Source organism: Pan troglodytes, chromosome 3 (genome assembly GCF_028858775.2).
Source record: "Pan troglodytes isolate AG18354 chromosome 3, NHGRI_mPanTro3-v2.0_pri, whole genome shotgun sequence".
Taxonomy (NCBI): domain Eukaryota; kingdom Metazoa; phylum Chordata; class Mammalia; order Primates; family Hominidae; genus Pan; species Pan troglodytes.
This window is the reverse complement of record NC_072401.2, coordinates 146863996-146879374: the sequence shown is the minus strand read 5'-3', so window position 1 is coordinate 146879374 and position 15379 is coordinate 146863996. Positions and strand designations below refer to the sequence as shown.

General features: G+C 36.3%; 1 protein-coding gene across 15 annotated transcripts in view; it reads left to right on the top strand.

Moving 5' to 3' along the window:
* The window catches only part of ANAPC10 (anaphase promoting complex subunit 10), a 270845-nt gene that overhangs the window by 11504 nt on the left and 243962 nt on the right, over positions 1-15379 (top strand). For all 15 annotated transcript variants that reach the window (XR_008547628.2, XM_054683410.1, XM_063809927.1 and 12 more), the window contains exon 3: positions 4994-5084. Coding sequence is in view for 14 of the 15 variants with exons in the window: in XM_054683410.1 (XP_054539385.1) it covers positions 4994-5084 (91 nt within the window). In the remaining variant the exon portion in view is untranslated. The remainder of the gene's footprint in view (positions 1-4993; positions 5085-15379) is intronic.

The window sequence follows — 15379 nt, the reverse complement described above, 5'->3', positions numbered from 1 at the left end:
TTGGCATCTAGTGGGTAGATCCCAGGGATACAGCTAAATACCTTTCAATGCACCGGACATCCCCTGTACCGAACAAAGAATTATTCAGTCCAAAATATCAGTAGTGCCATGATTGAGAAACCTTGCCTTAGAGGAGTAATTCTAACATTTTAGCATGCCTCAGAATCACCTAGAGGATTTATCAAAACATAAACTCTCAAAAGGGCTGAGCTCTCAAAGTTTCTGATACATGTCTAGAATTCCTAACAAGTTCCCAGGTGGTAATGATGCTGCTGGTTCAGGAACGACACTGTACGAACCACTGCATTAGAGAACCAGTACATCATATAATAACTGCATTGGAGAACCAGTACCTCATATAAAAGTTTTTTTCTGTGTAATATTGTTATTTGTGTGGATTTTCTGGATACCTGTTAAAGCAGTTATCATAGATACGTCTTTGTTTTAGTTCTTTTGTTTAAATTAAAGCAATTCAGGGCCGGACACGGTGGCTCATGCCAGTAATCTAAACACTTTGGGAGACTGAGGCCAGTGGATCACTTGAGGTCAGGAGTTTGAGACCAGTCTGGCCGACACGGTGAAACCCTATCTCCACTAAAAATACAAAAATTAGCTGGGCGTGTTGGCAGGCGCCTGTAATCCCAGCTACTCTGGGGGAGGCTGAGGCAAGTCTTCACTCTTACGTCCTTCATATTTTAGACTTTTATTTTTTGAAGCTCTGCCTCCTGCAAAGGTGAGCTTCAGCCACCTGCAACAGTCACTTCTGGGAATTGCTTGAACCCAGGAGGTGGAGGTTGCAGTGAGCTGAAATCGCGCCACTGCACTGCAGCCTGGGCGGCAAAGCGAGACTCCATCTTAAAAAAAAAAAAAGAAAAAAAATTCAAATACAATACTGAGTGGGAAGCTTTGGAAAAGAGGTTGAGACGGGATTGGCACATAAGGAGATGTTTGTAAGAGGTTCCGTTTGTAAGGCATATTGAGGAAGCAAAAGTTGGTAATCATACTTAGTATTTCAGACATAAAGATTTAGACTAATCAGTACTTGAAGATATTAGACCTGCTTAGTTGTACTATGATACTTTCTAAGCAATAAATTAGAGACAAATTTTAAATGATCAGTTTTGAATTATAGGACATTTCTTATTCTGAATAAATTATTCAGATTTGTGTTTAATTTTTTTTTTTGCATTTTAAGAACAAATACTATTTTGTTCTTTGAACCTCTTTGAACACATACATAATAAAGTTGTGAAATGGAGGAGAAAAAAAACCTAGCTGAGGTAGCCAAAATAAAATAACTGAAAAAAAAAACCTTTTAATCAATAGAACATTAAACTGTGGAGCTTTTACGGAAGAATCGTGATTTAGTTATCCTTTATTAGGGAACTCAAAAACTAGTACTAAAAAGAAAAAGAGAGTTAAGACCTATAACTCTTTATATTGGAGGTAAAACAGTTATTTTTATTTTTATTTTTATTTTTTTGTCCGGTTCTCGCACTGTTGCCCAGGCTAGAGTGCAGTGGTACAGTCATGGCTTACTACAGCCTCGAACTCCAGGACTCAAGTGATCCCCCTGCCTCAGCCACATGAGTGCCATCACGCCTGGCTAAGTTTTTTTATTTTTTGTATAGACAGTGTCTCACTATGTTGCACAGGCTGGTAAAACAGCTTTTTATCTTGTAACTTGCATTACCTAATATTCTGGATTAGCTTTAGCAATATTGTATAAAGAACAAAGCATGATTTGAAGCATGACTGTCCAATAGAATATGTGACGTGAAATATATATACAAGTTTCATGGGGAATTTTATAGTAGCTACGTTTAAAAGGGCTAAAAATAGGTGAAATTAATTGTAATAATATTTTTAAATCTAGTATAACTGGACTACTATTACTAATGACATATTTTACATTTTGTCCTAATCTTCAAACCAGTGTGTATTTTAACACTTACAGCACATCTCAATTTGGACTTGCTATATTTCAAGTAGCCACATGTGGCTAGTGCCTACCTTATTGGACAGTGCAGATTTAAGAGTTACGGAAGAAGTAATAGCCCAATTTTTACATTTTATCGACGTATATGGCCCAGGACAGCTTTGAATGCAGACCAAATTAGTAAACTTTTTTGAAACATTATGAATTTTTTTTTTTTTTTTTTAGCTCATCAACTATTGTTAATGTTAGTGTATTTTATGTGTGGCCCAAGACAGTTCTTTTTCCAGTGTGGCCCAGGGAAGCCAAAAGATTAGACACCCCTGGTCTGTGTGATCTGGCTCCTTTGATATGTCTGGCTTATTTCCTGCTTCACACCAATGTATTGCCTTAGCTCTCAAAGGACCCACTGTTGTTTTCCATGTATGCCATTTTTCTTGATTCATGACATTATATGCTTATCTCTTTGCTGAATGCCCCTGAATCTTACCATTCTACCTCTTTATCTAGCTAACTAGTAATTTGAAATTCAATGCAAAACTCATTTTCTCTGGATAAACTTCTTTTATCCACTAGTATGCACAATAAAGGCAGCAGATGCAAATTTAAGATACAAATCCATTCATGTTTGGATTACGTGGAACAGACATAGTGTTAATATCCATAATAGTGACTGAATGTGGTGGCACATGCCTGTGGTCCCAGCTACCTACATGACTGAGGTGGGAGGATTGCATAAACCCAGCAGGTCATGGCTGCAGTGAGCTTTGATGGTGCTACTGCATTCCAGCCTGTGTGTCAGAGCAAGACCCTGTCTCAAAAAGAAAAAAAAAAAAAGATCTGTAATAGTAAAAGTGTTATGAATAATCAAAAGACCTAAGTTTATTGAAAATATAGGAGGATATGAATAAGCATGAAATTATAAATATTAATAAATGTGAAATACAATTTTTTAAATCTATCAGGTGAGTAAATATTTAAAAGATTAACTGCATTTTTGCCTGGGTGCAGAGCAGTGCTATCCAACAGAAATGTAACACAAACCACATTTGTAATTTAAAATTATCTAGCAACAACGTTAAAAAAATTTTATAAAAGTGCAATTATTCTATTTTTCTCAGTATGTTCAAAATATCCCTTCAACATATAATCAATATAAAAACATTAGATATATATTTAAAGTTTTTGTCATACAAAGTCATCAAAATCTGGTATATTAATTTCAGAACATACCAACTTTTACTAGCCATTGAGAGGGAATAGGTATTCTTTTACATTTTTGGTGAGGAAATGTTTTGGAGGACAATTTGGCAATATTTATCAAATTAAAGATTCAAATGACCCAGGATTCTATTCCTAGAAATCTATTCTCTAGAAATAACATATATTTAAAGATTGTAGACAGCTAGGTGTTTATTGCAGTATTGTTTGTAATAGCAAAACATTGGAAACAACCTAAATGTTCTGCAGAGGTGTGGTGAGATAATTATGATATTTCCAGACAGTGGTAGAATACACAACCTTAAAAAATATGGAAGCTGTTTATGTTGTTATATGAGCTAATAAATATTAGATTATTTAACATATATAAAATGTTTAGAATGCGCCTGGCACATAGTTAATGTGATATCAGTGTTTGTTATTGTTATTATTATTGTTAATTTATTGATATGGAATAAATATTCATATGGTAAAAAACTCCAGATATGTTAAGTAAAATTAAAAAACACCAACATGCAGAGCTATTTACTGTATGCTATCATTTGTTTAAAGAAAAGGGAATAGAAAGAATACATATATGACTGCTTGTATATGCATATAGTATCTGTGAAAGGGCATGCAATAAACTGAAAACATTAACTATATTTGGAGAGAAGAATGAGATGGTAGATAGTGACTTTTCACTGTGTCTTGTTCCTTTTGGATTTGTTCCATAATGAATATATTACTTAGTGTAAAACTGAAATGTAAGTTAAACTTATTTCTCTTATTAAAAAGTCTGCATTTTACCATTAAATCAGATTCATTTCTAAAATTAGTATGAATTATTGTGGTTTTAATCAGGAAAAAACACAGGATTGTACAACTTCATTTATGTAGAATGGATGGAGAACATGGGATTCTGGGTAAATTTAATTTTGATTAATCAGAATTTTAATCAGAAGCATTTGGCTTCAGAATATATATGCCTTTTGAAAATATTTTAAGTCATCTTTTTTCTTGTCTCAGTAAGCATGGCATTTTGAACTTATTAGAATGTGTTTATTTTTGAGGATTTTGTGCTTAGTCATTTTTACTATCAGCTTGCAAAAAGCACAAGAAACTGAGTTTAAATACATACGTTCTTTAAAATGTATCCGGCTGGGCGTGGTGGCTCACGCCTGTAATCCCAGCACTTTGGGAAGCTGAGGCGGGTGGATCACTTGAAGTTGGGAGTTCAAGACTGGCCTGACCCACATGGAGAAACGCCTTCTCTACTAAAAATATGAAATTAGTTTGGCGTGGTGGCGTGTGCCTGTAATCCCAGCTACTTGGGAGGCTGAGGCAGGAGAATCGCTTGAATCCAGGAGGCGGAGGTTGCAATGAGCCGAGATTGTGCCATTGCACTCCAGCTTGGGCCACGAGAGTGAAACTCTGTCTCAAAAAAATATAATATCTCCTAGAAGATGTTTTTTAAAAAGGTGACAACAAAATAACTTGATCCTAATATAGGGTTTGTATGTGCAAGTGATATTTCTCTAATAAGAGTTGAGCTCTGAATAAAAGGGTAGAAGAATTCTGGTTAATTTAAGTTTCACAGCTGGGTGCTATGGCTTATGCCTGTAATCACTGCACTTTGGGAGGCCAAGGCAGGAGGATCACTTGAGGCTGGGAGTTCGAGGCCAGCCTGGGCAACACAGCAAGACCCTGTCTACAAAAAATAAATAAAAAAAAATTAATATTTCTGACCTTTCTGTTTATCAAAATTTCTGGACAAATACATATGTTAATTTTATGTTTTGCATGTATAGTTCTTTCTTTTTCACAGGGATTTATTGACGCTTTTGGTGTTTTTAGGATTTGGAGTGGATCAGTTACGAGATGACAATCTAGAAACTTATTGGCAATCAGATGGTTCCCAGCCTCATTTAGTGAACATCCAATTCAGGTAATTAATACATTTTCAAATTTTTCATCTACTGTAGGTTATAGACAAATAAATCTATTTTATTAACATAAAAATTAAAGATAGAAATTACAATGAAATACACTTAACTTTTTAAACTCTGAAGTCTTATAGATTATTTTTCAGTTCAGTTAGATTATTAGCATTTTAAAGTTACTCTGTCTTATTTTTTATGAATTTTCTTATGGTATGTTGCATAGTTCCTTTTATGTAGATGTTTCTCAAATATACTTTTCAATATGATTTATTTTTTGCGGGTACTTTCAGAAAGATATATTTTGCTTATGGCCCAATACAATACCTTAATGTATCATATTAAGTAAACCTGGAGTGATCGTAAGTTTTTTAGCTGTGGAATATTCATATAACTTCTCAAATTTTTACTTTTATTTGGAAATTTTTTTTTTTTTTTTTTACTTAGAACCTTTAAGGACATTTTCCTTTTTGATAATGCTTTTTGAGGGGAAAGGAAAAACAGCCACATGTTTTTCAATGCTTTGAATGTATTTATTATCAGATTTTAAAAATTTTAAATAAGAGACAGTTGGCCGCTATGTTGGCCAAGCTGGTCTCGAACTCCTGGCCTCAAGCATTCCTCCCACCTCAGCCTCCCAAAATGCTGGGGTTCCAGGCATGAACCAGTGGGCCTGGCTGAATTTATTGACATAGTTGGAAACCAGTTAACTCAGCTATCTTGTTCCATTTATACCATCTTTTTTTTTTTTTTTTTTTTTTTGAGATGGAGTTTTGCTCTTGTTGCCCGGGCTGGAGTGCAATGGCGTGATCTCGGGTTACTGCAACCTCCGCCTCCCAGGTTCAAGCGATTCTCCTGCCTCAGCCTTCCAAGTAGCTGGGATTACAGGCATGCGCCACCACGCCTGGCTAATTTTGTATTTTTAGTAGAGATGGGGTTTCTCCATGTTGGTCAGGCTGGTCTGGAACTCCTGACCTTGTGATTCAACCCGCCTCGGCCTCCCAAAGTGCTGGGATTACAGGCGTGAGCCACTGTACCTGGCTTATACCATCTATTTTAACATTCTATAGCATTGTATTTTTAGTTGTTTGCTTTTATTGTCCTAGAGTACAAATCAGCAAATTTCCAACAAGCCAGATAGTGAATATTTTAGACTTTGTGGGCCATCTCATCTGTTTTGCAGCTACAGTGCTCAGTTCCACTGTTATAGCACAAAGGTGGCCCTACACAGTGCATAAATGACAGAATTTAGCTGTTCTAATTAAATTTTATCTTACAAAAGCAGATGTTAGGCAGGATTTATTTATTTTCCTTCTGACTTTTATTTTAGTTTAAGGGAGTACATGTGCAGGTTTGTTATATGGGTAAGTTGCCTTTCGCTGGGTTTTGGTGTACAAATTTCGTCATCCAGGTAGTAAGTATAGTACCTAATAGGTAGTTTTTGGGTCCTCACCTTCTTCCTTTCCTTCACCTCAAGTAGGCACCCATGTCTATTGTTCCCTATTTTGTATCTGTGTGTATTCAATGTGTGTGTGTTTTTTTTTTTTTGAGACAGAGTCTCTCTCTGTTGCCCAGGCTGGAGCACAGTGGCGTGATCTCTGTTCACTGCAACCTCTACCTCCCAGGTTCAAGTGATTCTCCTGCCTCAGGATCCCGAGTAGCTGGGATTACAGGTGCCTGCCACCACACCCAGCTAATTTTTATATTTTTAGTAGAGACAAGGTTTCACCATGTTGGCCAGGCTGGTCTCAAACTCCTGACCTCAGGTGATCTAGCCGCCTCGGCCTCCCAAAGTGCTGGGATTATACGTGTGAGCCACTACACCCAGCCATGTATTCAGTGTTTAGTTCCCACTTATAAGTGAGAACATGCAATATTTGGTTTTCTGTTTCTGTGTTCTCTTAGGATGCCGGCCTCCAGCTGCATCCATGCTGCTGCAAAGGACATGATTTCATTCTTTTTTATGATTGTGTGGTGTTCCATGGTGTATGTTTACAATATATTCTTTATCCAGTCCACTGTTGATGGGCATCTAGGTTGATTCCATGTCTTTGCTATTGTGCATAGTGCTGCAATCAACATATGTGTGCATTTGTCTTATGGTGAAATGATTTAAATCCCTTTGGATATATACCCAGTAATGGGATTGCTTGGTCGAATAGTAGTTATGTTTTAAATTCTTTGAGAAATCTCCAAACTGCTTTCCACAGTGGCTGAACTAATTTATAATTTACATTACCACCAGCAGTGTATAAGTACTCCCTTTTTTTCACAACTTCACCAGCATCTGTTATTTTTTTTTGACTTTTTAGTAATAAACATTCCAACTTGTGTGTGAAATGGTATCTCATTGTGGTTTTGATTTGTATTTCTCCAGTGATTAGTGAGGTTGACCATCTTTTCATATGCTTGTTGGCTGTATGTCTACTTTTGAGGAATGTCTGTTCATGTCCTTTGCCCATTTTTTAATAGAGTTGCTTTTTTCTTGTAAATTTAAGTTCCTTACAGATTCTGGATATTAGACCTTTGTCAGATGCATAGTTTGCAAATTTTTTTCCCATCCTGTAGGTTGTCTGTTTACTCCGTTAATAGTTTCTTTTGCTGTGCTGAAGCTCTTTGGTTTAATTAGGTCCCACTTGTCAATTTACATTTTTGTTTTAATTGCTTTTGGAGTTTTTGTCATGAAGTCTTTATTAGGTCCTATGTTCTAGGTATTTCTAGGTATTTCCTAGGTTTTCTACCTGGGTTTTTATAGTTGTAGGTTTTACATTTAGGTCTTTTATAAATCTTGAGTTGATTTTTGTATATGGTGAAAGGGAGGGGTCTGATTTCAATCTTCTGCGTATGGCTAGCCAGTTATCCCTGTACAATTTATTGAATAGGGAGTTCCTTCCCCATTGCTTGTTATTGCCAACTTTGTTGAAGATCAGATGGTTGTAGATGTGCAGCTTTATTTCTGGGTTCTCTAACCTGTTCCATTGGTCTCTGTGTCTGTTTTTGTACCAGTACCATGCTCTTTTGGCTACTGTTGTTTTGAAGTTTAGTTTGAAGTTGGGTAATGTGATGCCTCCAGCTTTGTTCTTTTTGCTTAGTATTGCTTTGGCTATTGAGGCTCTTTTTTGGTTCCATATGAATATTAGAATAGTTCTCTAATTCTGTGAAAACTGTCAGTAGTTTGATTGGAATAGCATTGAATCTATAAATTGCTTTGGGCAGTTATGACCTTTTTTTTTTTTAAACAATATTGATTCTTCCTATCCATGAGCATGGGATGTTTTTCCATTTGTTTGTGTCATGTCTGATTTTCTTCAGCAGTGTTTTGTAATTCTTGTAGAGATCTTTTGCCTCCTTGGTTAGCTGTATTCCCAGGTGTTTTGTTTTTTTTGTGTGGCTGTTTTGAGTGGAATTGTGTTCTTGATTTGGCGCTTAGCTTGTATGTTATTGGTATATAGAAATGCTATTGATTTTTGTATATTGATTTTGTATCCTGAAACTTTGCTGAAGTTGTTCATCAGATCTAGGAGTCTTTGGGCAGAGACTATGGGGTTTTCTAGGTGTAGAATTATATTGTCTGCAAACAAAGATAGTTTGACTTCCTCTCTTCCTATTTGAATGCCTTTTATTTTTTCTCTTGCCTGATTGCTGTGGCTAGGACCTCTAGAACTATGTTGAATAGAAGTGGTGAGAGTGGGCATCTTTGTCTTGTTCTGGTTCTTAAGGGGAATGCTTCCTTCCAGTTTTTGCTCGGTATGATGTTGTCTGTGGGTTTGTCATAGATGGCCCTTATTATTTTGAATTATGATCCTTCAATGCCTAGTTTGTTGAGGATTTTTAACATGACGATATGTTGAATTTTATTGAAAGCCTTTTCTGCATCTCTTGAGATGATGATGTGGTTTTTGTTTTTAGTTCTGTTTATGTGATGAATGACATTTATTGATTTGCATATGTGGAGCCTATCTTACATCCGAGGAATAAAGCCTGCTTGATTGTGGTGGATTAGCCTTTTTTTGATGCGCTGCTGGTTTCAGTTTGCTAGTATGTTATTGAGGATTTTTGTGTCGATGTTCATCAAGAATATTGGCCTGAGGTTTCTTCTTTTACTGGATCTCTGGCAGGTTTTGGTATCAGAGTGATGCTGGCCTTATAGAATGAGTTAGGGAGGAATCCTTCCTCTCAGTTTTTTGCAATCGTTTCAGTAGGGTTGATACCAGCTCTTTCATATACTCTGGGGTTCTCTGAATTTCCTGAATTTGAATGTTGACCTCCTTAGCGAGATCGGGGAAATTTTCATGGACAGTATCCTCAAATATATTTTCCAGTTTGCTTGTTGTTTCTCCCTCTCTGTCAGGGACCCCAATGAGTTGTAGTTTTGGTCTCTTTACATAATCTCATATTTCTCAGAGGTTTTGCTCATTTTTTAAAAAATTCTTTTTCATTTTATTTTATTCTATTTATTTATTTTTTTTGAGACAGAGTCTCGCTCTGTCGCCCAGGCTGGAGTGCAGTGGCACGATCTCGGCTCACTGCAAGCTCCGCCTCCCGGTTTCACGCCATTCTCCTGCCTCAGCCTCCTGAGTAGCTGGGACTACAGGTGCCTGCCACCACGCCCACCTAATTTTTTGTATTTTTAGTAGAGACAGGGTTTCACCATTTTAGCCAGAATGGTCTCGATCTCCTGACCTCGTGATCCACCCGCGTTGGCCTCCCAAAGTGCTGGGATTACAGGTGTGAGCCACCACGCCCGGCAAATTCTTTTTTATTTTTGTCTAGCTGAATTGATTTGAAGAACCAGTCTTTGTTCTCTGAGATTCTTTCCTCAACTTGGTGTGTACTGCTGTTAACACTTCTGAATGTATTATGAAATCCTTGTAGTGAGTTTTTCAGCTCTACCAGATCAGTTTGGTTCTTTCTTAAAATAGCTATTTCGTCTTTCAGCTCTTGATTCATTTTACTGGATTCCTTAGATTCCTTGGATTGGGTTTCAACTTCCATCTGCATCTTAATGTTCTTCACTGCCATCCAGATTCTGAATTCTGAATTCCAAATGTCTGTCATTTCTGTCATTTCAATCCGGTTAAGAACCATTGCTGGGCAACTAGTGTGCTCATTTGGATGTAAGAAGACACTCTGTGTTTTAGACTTGCCAGAATTCTTGCTCTGGTTCTTTCTCATCTGTGTGGGAAAATGTTCCTTTAATCTTTGAAGTTGCTGTCCTTTAGATGGGACTTTTTTGCTTTTATCTTCTTTGATGTCATCGAGGGTTTTACTGTGGTACAAGTTAGGTTTAGTTGACTAGCTTCATTTCTGGATGATTTCAGGGTACCAAGGCTCAGCTCAGTGCTTGTGGGTTGCATGCTGTAATCCAGAGGGCCTTTGAACAGACCCAAAACTTTGTTCTCTGGCCCTTCAAGATAAGCAACTGCTGTACTGGAGGGGCCACAGTGTTTCCAGTGTGCTGGCAACAACACTCCAATGAGGGGTGCAGTCAAAGCAGTCAGGGGAAGTCTGTGGGCAAATGTATGCTGGCAGCAGCCCATCTGCTAAAGCTTTCTGTTGGTTAGGTGGGGTCTGTTGGTGAAAAAGCTATGGCAGTGGCTGCTGGGAAGCACCCAGTAGGTCATCTGAGGCTGTGCTGCAATCAGACATGGCCAAGCAGGGACCCTGGGAGAGACTGGCAGACAAAGTGTTGCTCAGATCAGACTGGCCCCCATCCCATGGGTAAGACAGCCCTATATTGTGCAGGTCCAACAGTCAACAAAGGCCAAAGCCACCTAGAGGTACATGACAAGCCTTAAGGGACAGGCATCCCTGGCTGTACTCCACTGTAGCCATTTCCATGCCAAACCCTCTGGGCTCCACACAGGCTGGGGTCCTGTGCCTGCTAACTCTCCCTGCTGGTTCAGATGCCTGGGGGGGTTGTGGGGCCTCCTGCCGCTAGAATTCTGGAGATACATGGTGAGAGTGGACTACTCCACACCTATTTAGTTAATTCCTCCCCAGGAGCTGCTCAGGGCCAGAAATGAGTCCTGGTGCTCAGCAACCCCATTCACGGTTCCTAGCTTACTCCCCTTTCAGCCGAGGGTCTGCTTGGTCCTCCCTCTGTCCACTCTCAATGCCTTCCTTCTGACAGTCTGCTTAAAGTATGCTTGTCTTCTTGATGGTCTGGTTTCTCAGTGAATGAAGCTCTTCCTGGCCACATCTAGTTGGCCACCTTGGCTCTGATCAACCCTGAGATTCTTTTTAAATAAAAGTTTTATTTAAGATGGTTGCTAAAATTAAAATAAAAGGTACTAGTCTCTTTATTAGTAAATAATAAATGTAATATAAAGTTATAGTTCTACATTTAATCCACTTCTCTTCCTTCCTTTTGAAGAGTGTAAACTCAATATGGGAAAGGAGGACAAAGCCAGAAGTGTGAAAGATATTTAAGCAGTTTTAGTTGACAGTGAGTTTAGTTTCAGTTAACAGTGTGATGTGGTTGCTAAAAAAGCTAGTATGATTTTGGGATGCAATAAGGTAAGCACAGAATCTATGAAGACCTCCTGGTGTGTTGTATTCCATGTCGGCTTCCCCTGCTAACACTGATAAAGAAGGTCTAGGATGTGCTCAGAAGGGAGTAGGCAGAATAGGGGATTGAAGCCAAACAATAATAAAAAAAAAAAATTTGGAACCTATGGTCTGCCGAAAACTTTGGGGGACATGGTAGCTTTCTTTCCGTAATTTGAAGGATTTATACTTTGTGGAGGAATTAGATGTTTTGTATGTGTCATCTCATAAGAAAAAACTTAGCCCAAAAGGTGAGAGCTACGCAAAGACCAGTTATGGCTTAGTATAAAGAAAACTTTTAAAAATTGGAACTGATCAAAGATAATTTAACTGCTTGATAGTAATAGTTGCTACCTGTCAGAAAAATTTTGAACCTGGTTATTTATTGGAATAGATGGTGGTTAGATTACATGATCCTCTAAGCTCATGTTTAGTCCTAATGGTTCTGATTAGGTCTAATTAAAATACATTATGCTTCACTTGCTGAATGTTTAGCATGCTTTTTTTGTGAAATAGCTTTAAATGTTAGAATGTGAACATAATTTAAAGTATGAAATATTTCCAAATTCAAGAATAGACACACTCGCAATTAAGTATCACATAGGGCTCATACATTGAAAATCTAATTTGGAAAATTTTCATATTTCTTGGTTTTTCTTTGGAGGAAGGTGCTGTTCTGTCAGCCATGCAGAAAACTTACAAAGAAATGATCTTCATAAAAATTTGAATAGAATATATTAAAAACTTACCTATTACATAATTAAATGAAGGGAAAAAGCCCTCTGCCCTCCTCAAAAAGAGAGGTAATTTTTCTTGGCAGTTAGGAGAAATAAGTCCTAAGGTAGAGAGGGGGAAGGAAAAAATATAATAAGAAAATGAAACGTTCTTTGAATGTGTAATTTTGTACTTAAATGGAAAATAGAGAAGCTTTTTGCTTCTCTATTTTATATAATATATGTTTTATATATTTTATAAAGTGAATTATTTTCTGTTTGTAAAGGGCTAATTCTCTTGGGAAGAATTTCAAAATTTGTTAATAATTTTTTAAGGAATATTGGGAATAATATTTTAAGGAAAATTGGGGAGTAATTTAGTTTAATATGGATTATAGGGACTAATGTACTTGTTTGCTGATTTAAAAGGATAAATACTGAAATATTAAACTGAGTAGGAACAAAGCAAAATTTGTGCTTTTGTTTGATCTGCCTTCATCAAAATTTCTACAAATTTTATTAAATGTAATCTTGCTATTTTTATCATGGTAATAACATTATACAACATTTTTAATTATATTAAAATGATTTCTGTGTCGCAAAGAAATTTATTGAAATAGAAAAGGACGCAAGAATGCTGAGAAAAATATTGAAAAGTTGTGCTGGTTTGCTTCATTTTAAAGAGAAATTTTGATAGTTTAATAATGAAAGATAAATTATAAATTTTAAAAAACCTGTATTTACTAAAGCCTGGGTTGAATGAAAACATTGATAGTAATAAACTCCATTATCATTTAAAGCACTTTGAACAGAAAGTACTTTATAAATTTAATAAAATCCTATATATACTTTAATACCAATATATGTATGGATGTAAATTGCTTAAGCCAAATCATACAAATTAGTTTATTTACCCTCCTCCCCAAATTACACTGTTCATAAATTTTAAACTTTATAATTTTGTGACATTTATACTTTTGCTTAATCATCTCTTTGGATTAATTTTAGGTTTTTAAAAAATATCAGGTAACAGGTGAACAACAGGACCTATTGCCTGGTAGCACTACAGTTTCAGCAGCTTAGGTATCTTTGTAAAAAAGCATTTGTGCAATTATAGAATACTTTATTGCATTTTCCCCTTATTTTTAAAAGTAGAGAAAATGGAAAAATTAAAGTGCTGATGTCATTTAAAAAATAGTAGATTGGCTGCAGTGGCTCACGCCTATAATCCCAACACTTTGGGAGGCTGAGGTAGGAGGATTGTTTAAAGCCAGAAGTTCAAAACTGGCCTGAGAGATAAAGCAAGATTCTGTCTCTATAAAAAACTTAAAAAATTACCTGGGTGTGGTGGTACACACCTGTAGTCTCAGCTATTCAGGAAGCTGACATGGATCGCTTGGGCCAGGAGTTTGAAGCTGCAGTGAACTATTGTCATGCCACTGCACTCCAGCCTGGGTGACAGAGTGAGACCCTGTCTCCTAAAAAAAAAAAAAAAGATACGTAATAGATACTAGGCTTAATCACAGTGTATTAATACTTGTGAATACATTAGAAATCATTAGACTCAACTAGATGTTCATCGGACTTTACTAGTCACCTACATATTGAATTATGAACACCAAAAGGAAATGTTAAATATTTATTGTCAAAGATTGTGACTGAACCATCTGGTATAATTTAGGATTGTGATTTAGGATTGGGTAGATTTTTTTAGCACTTGAGAACTAACTTTCCTACCTCTATTGGGTAGATTTTTTTAGCACTTGAGAACTAACTTTCCTACCTCTATTATATAAGTTCAGGGTTCAGCTTTCTTCCATTTGATCTTCATCCATGTTTTCATGAAAACATTATGTACTAATGGAAGAACTTCCTGTATTGAAAAAATTATATTACAAACAAGTTTGAAAGAGGTTCAATTTGGAGTTTATATTTTGTTAAACTATTTGGTTCCTTAGATGTTTTTTCTTCACATAGAAAATAAGCAACTCTCGATTTATGTAGCAGTTTCTCAGCTAGTTGAGAAATAATTTGTATGTATTACTGATCTGTTAAGGTGAACATATATTGTAACATATATAAAGCAACATTATTTTATATCTCATTGTGTTTTAAAATTAGAACAAGCTCTTTCTCTGCTCTGGATGAGAACTTGGTGGGGAGCATATAGCACACTTTTTGGTAACATACCCAGTTTTATGTTTATTTCAAATGGCAAAATATATTTTAGAAATAGAAGTGTTCAGTTCTAGTGAATAGTGAAAGCCTCAATCTTGCTTTAAAGTTTCTTTAAGGTTTATTCCTCTCCCTAAACTTGGGCCTGTTGCAAGTTGGGTGTAGTTTGCTTCTCTTACCCTACCTAGTTTTTTTTTGTTTTTTGTGTGTTTTTTTTGTCCTTTCACATTTCTGAATTTGTTAGATCTGCTAGTATGGGAACGAAGAAGAGGTAAGAAGGAAAGTCTGTAATTGCCATTTGTATCTTGGTGATATAGCATTGATGTTCTCTGTACTTGGCTGTATGTTTAAAGCTGACTATTATCTTATGGATGCTTTTGTGGGTTGAGAGAATCAGCCACCACATTCACTTAATGCTATGGATGATTCATCTGCAGTTCTCTTGTTGAGGGTATATTAATCATCATCTTTTTTACATGGTAGTACCTCCAGCTTCCTGATGAGGATTATTCATCCTTTCTAGAAAGAAACTAAGATAACCCTTCAGGTTATCAGGTTATAAAGTTCCCTTTTCCCAGTTTCCTGAGACATTTTTGGATTTTCTCAAATGCCTTTTCTGTATCTGTTCATACGGATTATATGGTTTTTCTTTATTCTGTTGAGATGGTGAATAATAAAATTCAATATTATTTATTTAATATTTATTCTGTTGAGATGGTGAGTAATAAACAGTAAAGATTTTTTTTATTTGTAGTGAAATATAAATATAAGTTTACTGTTATAGCCTTTTTATTTATTTATTTATTTTGAGACGGAGTTTCACTCTCGTTGCCCAGGCTGGAGTGCAATGGCACGATCTTGGCTCA